An 8207-nucleotide genomic window follows, 5' to 3' on the forward strand; every position below is an offset into this window, starting at 1 on the left:
TACATAGCGACGCAAGAAGACACAAACATCATGCTGGCATGGAGACACACATTGAAATCTCAGCAGAGCAGCCATGAAGTAACAATTGACAGACAGAAACAGACCCGGTGCCAACGTCCCTAAAAAAAATCATTGATATCATTATGCCCGGACATGGGTGTGATCTTTTTCAGAAGCATACAACCCCCACCCCTAAATACTAGCGCTGTGCCATATCGACGTCCTCCCTCTTTAAACCCCTCTCTTACGTACTTTCTGTCCATCTCACAGAAACCCCCTACACGTATTCGACACTCGACAGGTCAGCTGCTTCTTTGTGCTCTTGTGATCCACTGTAAAAGTACCTGCTTTGTCAGCACTGTTAAGGTACAATTAAAAGTCATAATATTGGTTTTAGTTGCAGAAAACTTTCATTTGTGTCAGTCTGGAGCTTATGTGCTTTTTTATTACTAATATACTAGGTACAACATGGTATGCCTGAACAATAAGTCATGTTTGATGTTTTTTTTCTCTAGATACTATATACTCTGTGCTGTTTGGCAGTATTAGCATGTCCCGTTATTCCTTAAACATGCTGTGGTTTATATCTTGGCTGGTATTTTCTATAAGGTAATTCAATGAAGCTAATAAGTCAATCAAGAGCTGCATGAAATATCTTTTTAGAAATATGCTGTATGTTCTATATACTGTAGAGTCTCTGCTTCTGCCATACCAGCAAACTAGCTTTTTCGCAGCATAACAAAAATAGTCACTAAAACAAGTTTCAAGTTTTTACTTGGTTACATTGTTACTATTAAAAGGAAAACAACTAATTGTTTTCTGATTAATCTGTGCCAAACAGCTTTTGAAACTATTGGATATTATCAGAAATGAGACTAATGGCTTTTTTCGTGGGTGGTGCTACAGTAAGACCATTACTTTGAAATCAAAATCATGGGGGTTTGTTGTGACATGTGACTCTTAGCATAGAAAGAAAGAAGCCTCTTATGCCCACCAAGGCTGCATTTACTTGATCAAAAATATCAAAAATACAGTAAAAACCATACTATTGTGAAATATTATTACTTTATATTTTTACTTTAAAATCACAGTTTTTTTGTATGTGTGTGTGTGTGTTTTATATTTTAAAATGTAATTTATTCCTATTATGGCAAAGCTGATTTTTCAGCATCATTCCTCCAGTCTTCAGTGTCACATGATCCGTCAGAAATCATTCTAATATGCTGATTTGCTGCTCAAAATTTCTTATTATTATCTATGCTGGAAATTTTTGTGCTGCTTAATATTTTTGTGGAAGCTGTGATACTTACGTATTTATTTATTTATTTATTCATTCATTCATTCATTTTCAGGATTAATATAAATAATATAGACTATATGTAATGTAGAATATAAATAATAGATTAAATATACATAATATAGATCTATATAGAATATAGATACATAGAAATAGGAATGATTTGAAATACAATATTTTTGTAACAATGTAAAAGTCTTTACTGACACTGTTAATCAATTAAATTAAGACTATAATTGCAAACACACTACAATTCTGTAGTTCAGAAAGTATATAGCCAATTTCATGAAACACAAAACACATTTCATGGGGGGGGGGGTACCACACCATTATAAAATGTGCAAAAACAACATCAACAAAAACATTTAAATATCTTATATTCAAATGATTGATTTCAAAATTTACTGGCCCAATTGATCAAATTATGATGCTGCAATAAACTGAATTATGACATACGTCTTGAGACATACACGGTAGCATATATGGTGATACCCAATTCTACTCATGTTAAACATTTTCCTCCATAAAACTGTGCTTAAAGGGGTCATATGATGCGATTTGAAGTTTTCCTTTCTCTTTGGAGTGTTACAAGCTGATTGTGCATAGATAAGATCCCTGAAGTTGCAAAGACTAAAGTCTCAAAACCTTGATTCACTGTTTCATCATGTTCTTGATTTTTTTAGAGTAACCAACCTGACCAACCCCTGACTTCATCATCTCATCATTCACATCTTCAAGCTGTATTAGCATTCAGTGTCAACACTCTTTGTATGAATGGGCAATGCCTTTCCCTGTCCTACAGCTCCCAGCATCCTTCAGCTGGCCTTAACACCTCCATTATTAACATCCTCAACCGCATCTTCTTCTGACGAAGCCTACATTAGAAACACAGACTGGCCCAGATTAATCACGCTGGATCAATCTAACTCAGACTTCTCCAGCACTAACTGTCTTTGTTTGCCCTCCCATCTGATTATTTTGACCTCAAACATCTAAGAAGACTTAAATGTCCTTTCAAAATAAGCCTCTCATTAATTTGTCTGGATCTCTGAAGCTACAAATCAATCATGTGGTCCACGTTCATCGTGCAGGATGAAGAGGTAAGGACGGTGAATCCATCGGCTGGGGTGCACCAACCTTCCGGTGGGCTGGAAGGGTTTTTGGGATCACGAGGCGGTGGACGTAAACGCCGAAACAGAACGCACTCCAGTTCTGGAGTTGGAGTTAGTGAAAGCCAAGAGGGCAAAATCAAGTTGACTTTGTTCATGGCTGTAACCGGCATCATGCTTACTGTGCTCGGGGTGGGAACAGAGTTCTGGGTGGAGCTTAAACCATCCAAGAGCTTCTACAACAATCAGACTTGTCTGGTGGCACATTATGGCTTATGGAAATGCTGTACCAAGACATTCTGGGTATCAGATATGGACCCAAAGCAGGAGATCTGTGGGCCTTTGCACTTACATGAAGGTAAGAGCTATTGTAAAAAAAAAAAACTGGAGCAGGAGAATTCTGAATAATCAGAATAACATCAATTTTTTGGATCCCATTATAGAATCCAATTGCACCTTCTTTAAGTTCTACACCACTGGAGAGAACATTGTCCTATTTCAGAAAACGCCAGAAAAGGGTGAGTCATTCCACATCCTCCTCTCTATCTTTAGATACGTAGCACTAATGTGTCTTTCTTTGTGTCGTCACTGAGTGCTGACCCCATATATCCATTTTTCACCAAAACATGATAGGTAGCCTAGATGGTGTATGAGCAGCAACAAATAGCATGAATAATAATATGATGGAAATAAAATAAAATGAAGAAATGATTGGTTGATTGGAGATTGAATGCCATGCCAGCTTCCTTGGCTATTTTCATGGCAAGTAACAAGTTGAAATACTTTAAAAGAGCCAAACCCCTGTAAGGTTTTTTAAAGTTTGCTTTAAAACTCTAAAATGAAATCAGTGATTGACTCTATTCAAAATGTCTTCAAAAGTGTTTGTGGCGCAATATAATTCCCTACGAGATATATAGATATATATATCCATGTAAAAAATGACCGTGAGTTTAACGGTAAAAGACTGTAAAAATGCTACAGTAAAAGCCTGTTAAATGGTTAACTGTAAATTCCCCTACTATATACGGCGAAAAACTGTATTGGACATTACATGTAATTGTATGGTAGTATACCATTTTTGGAAGTGAAAAAGACCGTATAATTGACATTCCCAGAATTCCCTGCGTTACATTTCCAATTTGATGTTTTTTTGTTGAAATAACTATGTTTCTTCTTAGTTTTTTCTTATCAGTTTTTTTTATATTAGGGTTGTGTGTTACACCTAATGTTGTTAAATGAATGTGTGACGAGTGGGGGCGGGGCCGGGAGCCGTGGGAACGGAGCGAGGCCGGTGGAGTAATTGATAATGAGCGACACCTGCACCATTCACCGGTCTCGAGTCCCACGGAGGAGCTCCGGAAGGATAAAAGGAGGAGTTCATCATGTGACTTTCTCATCACCACCTGCATTTGGTGGTTATCAGTGTATTACAAAGGTTCAAAACAAATTTCAGTACTTCAATAGGTTGGTATATTAACATTATATCAGTTATTGAAATTACGGTATTGAACTGTAAATTTAAGTTGCTACCGTATTTTTTACGGTAAAATTCCGGCAACCACATTTTACGGAATCTTTTTTACAGTGTAGTTTTAAGAAAATATGAGGGTGGTATGGAACATATTTCAATAAATGAAGAAATGAAACATTACATTTCCTACAGAGAAAGATTCTTGAGGTGTTTTGCACCAGTTTTGTACCAGTTTTCGGTAACATTTTACAGTAAGGTTCTATTTGTTAACATTACCTAACATGAACCAACAATGAAAAATATATGTAAACATTTAATTTCTGAAGTGATCATTCCTATATTTACTAATACATTATTAAAAGTTGTATCTGTTAATATCATTTAATGGACCTGAGCTAACATGAACTAACAATGAACAGTTGTATTTTTTATTAACTATTATGAATAAATACTGTAACAAATGTATTGCTCTACATTCTCAACTAATGGAACATTATTGTAAATTGTAAGCAAATTTTCTGAAGAACATTACCAGTATAAACATATTTAAAGGTGCACTCAGTAATACTGTACTAATTAAAAGGTTAATGATTTTCACTTTTAAGAGATGTCAATAAAATGATGTACTCTTACTGCACACGAGTATCTTGTAATTGACAGCCACAGAAAAAACATTCATCCAAGTGCTAATGGCCCATTCATGATGGCAAACCGCCTAAAAACAACAACAACAACAACAACACAAAGTTGGTATTGAATCAGAAAAAATATATATTTATTGCTAAATACAGTTTAAAGACAAAAAGAAGTATGAAGTCACAGAAATGAATAAATATTTATGCATCCATGTCAATATAAAGTCTAAGAAAACTGGAACAAAGAAGTAAATGTAAACCAAGCCTTACAGAGTGTACCTTTAAAGCAAAACATGTTCTAAATGTTAATTCAGCTCAGTATGTGTGCACTATGCCATCATATTACTGCTATTTGTTAAGACTCCTCTTCTCCCATCAGATCTGACAGTAGCGTCAGCCATGTTTGCTATCATGAGTCTTTTCCTGATGGTGATGGGAGCTATCTGCGTTATCATGGCAGTAAGCAAAGGTGTTCAGTTCTTCTTGAAGCCAGCCGCAGTTTGCTTCATACTGTCAGGTAACATTATATGCCATTGGCTAACACCTCTAAACTAAATATTACAAATGCATTTTACATGATGCTTTTATCCAAAGTGACTTTAAGTTCATTCTTTGGAATCTTCATACTGTTTAAAAGTCTGGGGTCGGTAGGAAGTGTCTTATGCTCACCAGGGCTGCATTTATTTGATCAGAAATACAGTTAAACAGCAATATTGTAACATTGTTCAAATTATATATTTAAAAATGTAATTTATTACTGTTATCTTCATTGTCACATGATGCTTCAGAAATCATTCTAATATGATGATTTGCTTCTCAAGAAACATTTCTTATTATCAGTGTTAAAAACAGTTTTGCTTAATATTTTTTGTGGAAACCATGATGCATTTCATTTCTAAAGTACAGCATTTGTTTAGCATTTGAATTTTTTTTTAGCATTATAAACATCTTTACTATGTCACTTTTGATCTATTTAATGCATCATTGCTGAAAAAGGTTAATAATAATAATAAAAAAACCTCATACTGACCACGAACATTGAACATTAGTGTATACACTGATTTTAATATTATTATGGGTTGTCTGTTTCTTTAAAATACATATTTCAGAGTTGTTTCACTCCTATCACAGCCATTTATGCTAAACACATGTAAAAAAAAAAAACGGTGTAGAAATTTCTAGGAAATTTCACAAAGTTACAAAAAAATATATAAATTTGGAGTAATAACATTAAGACCGAGATTTTTTTTTTTTTTTTTTCAAAAGCAGAACTAGCCAAACAATGTATGCTAACACAAATGCTGCAGGGTCATTCAGAAAAGACAATTCCCTTAATTCCATATTGCTAATAAAAGCCAAGCAACATAAGTTTGTATACATCTGATGGTATTCTTTTTTTTCTCTCTGTCTCTCCACAGGTGTCTTAATCTTCCTCTGCCTCATGGTTTTCCACCAATCAGTGCTGTCTTTCTTAGCAAGTGACCAATCCATACCTCTACATCATGAAATGTCATGGTCAGTGACGTGTGTGGGCTGTGCTGGGGCTCTGGTCATTGTCGCCGGGGTCTTGTTCTTGGTCCTTGCTCTTCCATACAGTCCTTGGGAAAAGTGCTTACCTAAGAAAAACAGTGACATCTAGTGGTGTGGGGGCTGAAGTGCACTTCTCATTCAGATTTGCACGGAATCCTCTTGATAAAGTGGAACAGACAACAACAGTACATCCTGGTGAATCTGGGTATATATATAAAACCAATGGTTGGCAATATGATTATACTGTGCAAAAGTTGGCACTAGAGAGGATGCTGTTGGGAATGTAACAGGAAGTGGGCCAGACATTTTGGTAGAGTACATGTATCATTAGGATGGAATGCCTAAAATAATAAGCTCATAACTTTAACATAATAGCACTTTTTTGGGAAACTCGTGCAATATTTAATTATTGGTTGAACTATACCTTTTGTTATTTTAATGTTTTTAACTGATATGTCCAAGTTAAACTTGATGCTGTATATTTTGGTTGACTTTAGGTTGAGGTTCTGAATACTGTTATATTTAACCTTTTATGAGGATTGAGGTATAATTGAGGAAAACGTATAATATTTAGTATCTAGGACTATAATTTTGGAATCCATACTGTAGTTATGGCATAAATATAATTGTGGTATAAATGTCATTATGGGCATCATTGGGTTTCCATTGAAGTTGTAGGTAACAGAAATGAAGCTTATTTATGCTTTTATGTTTATGTTTATGCAGACATTTTCAAGCTTTGATTTGGTCTTGGAACTAAAGTACATCCAAAAAACATATGAATCTTTTCTCCTTTGTGATGTGGAAAACAGGCTTCATGTCTCGTCACTGGGGGAAATAAGAGAACCACTTGAAATCCATAACAAAGCTGCTTGAGATACATGAGTGAATTTATTCTGCTCCTGGCCGACACAGACTGTTTATTAACGGTGTGGAATTGCATATTTGAAAAACAACATGATCACTCAATTTATTTGATTTGATTTATTTTTGGAGAAAACTGCAGCATTGTAAATAAATAACGAATAAAGTGATGATTATTCACAGGAACACAAATTCAAATGTGCTGGCTGATTTGCAAAAGTATACATACTGAGAAATTGATATTTTGGAAAAAGATAGGTGTTGGTTTTAACTGTGGAAATATGTCGTCAAATTCTCAGAAAGAGGGCAGTTTCGTTTTTGAAAAGGAACTTCAGTTACATGATGGTGCTTCCAGTTCTAATGAAAATCTGGTTTTGGGTTTCATCCGTGGTTTTAGTCTGGCAGCTGACAGCACCAGTGAAAAGCCCAGTTGATTCTGACCAGCCCTCTTCATCTGGAGGTGGTCGCTTGATGACAGCAAGAAATGAACTGAAATCAAAAGCATTAATTAAAAGCCCCAACGTCAGCTGCTGCTGCTGCTCCTGCGGCTTCCCATTGTGAATGCTGACACTGATGCTGATCTAGAATCAGTTATCGAAAGTGTTAGAGGAAAGCAGATCATAATAATGAGAAACTTTCATTGTTGGCTGCCTCTGGTGCATGACAAAAATAGCTTTCCTACTGAGTTGGGCTAGATTATGCAACAATCCGAACTAGGAAGGCGCTGGTTTAAAAGTCAAACTTTGAGCGTTTTATTTATTTATTTTTAGCCTGTTAATGTGACCTTTTTATTAAACAAAATAATGTTTTGATGAAAGTAGTTTTGCAAGTCTGCAGTGACATCCAGCACCACAATGAAGCACTCTGGGATTTTTCAACAGATAATTTGCCTTTCAGTGTTTTTTTCCCTTGGCAAAGGGACTAATTCTTCCCATTTAAGCAATGTTTTCTGTCTTTCTGGTAGTTCTGTTATTAATATCATCAGTTCTGTCAGGACCACTATCGTCAATATAACTTACGATTTGCATACATTTTAGGTTGGGGGAATGGTTCTGTTCTGGGCAAACACTCCCTGCCCATCCACGCAGCCTAGCATGGATAGGAGCAGGGAGAGCAGAATACCCCCCCTAGGGTAACAGAACAGAACCAACATCAATGATAAATGTAGCAGATACCATTGATGTTCTACGAGATTATTTTAACAACATGATTCAGTGGTCTGACTCAATGATATATTCACTGCCAAGTCCTGACTGGACGAGAGGAGGAGCTGGGGATGGAGGTGGGTGATTAGTTCCTGA

General features: G+C 35.8%; 1 protein-coding gene across 2 annotated transcripts; it reads left to right on the forward strand.

Annotated features, from left to right (window-relative positions):
* Positions 1-228: 228 nt before the first annotated feature.
* On the forward strand, positions 229-6429 carry LOC107724075 (voltage-dependent calcium channel gamma-6 subunit-like). Of its 2 annotated transcripts, none has more exons than XM_016532848.1 (5): positions 229-301; positions 1981-2764; positions 2850-2924; positions 4892-5029; positions 5931-6429. In XM_016532848.1, the coding sequence occupies exons 2-5, from the start codon at positions 2365-2367 to the stop codon at positions 6149-6151; spliced, it is 834 nt and encodes a 277-aa protein (XP_016388334.1). In that variant the 5' UTR covers positions 229-301; positions 1981-2364; the 3' UTR covers positions 6152-6429. The 2 variants fall into 2 exon arrangements, with proteins under 2 accessions (XP_016388334.1, XP_016388335.1); XM_016532849.1 differs by having other exon boundaries at positions 263-366.
* Positions 6430-8207: the final 1778 nt, after the last annotated feature.

The sequence above is a fragment of the Sinocyclocheilus rhinocerous genome, unplaced genomic scaffold (assembly GCF_001515625.1).
Source record: "Sinocyclocheilus rhinocerous isolate Xijiao unplaced genomic scaffold, SAMN03320098_v1.1 scaffold335, whole genome shotgun sequence".
Classification (NCBI taxonomy): Eukaryota; Metazoa; Chordata; class Actinopteri; order Cypriniformes; family Cyprinidae; genus Sinocyclocheilus; species Sinocyclocheilus rhinocerous.

Bases quoted from the DNA above. Each gene is read 5' to 3' on its own strand.
- LOC107724075 (XM_016532848.1), top strand. From the start codon at position 2,365: ATGTGGTCCACGTTCATCGTGCAGGATGAAGAGGTAAGGACGGTGAAT. The intron at 2,925-4,891 runs GTGAGTCATTCC...TTCTCCCATCAG, and splicing joins TCAGAAAACGCCAGAAAAGG to ATCTGACAGTAGCGTCAGCC. The intron at 5,030-5,930 runs GTAACATTATAT...GTCTCTCCACAG, and splicing joins AGTTTGCTTCATACTGTCAG to GTGTCTTAATCTTCCTCTGC.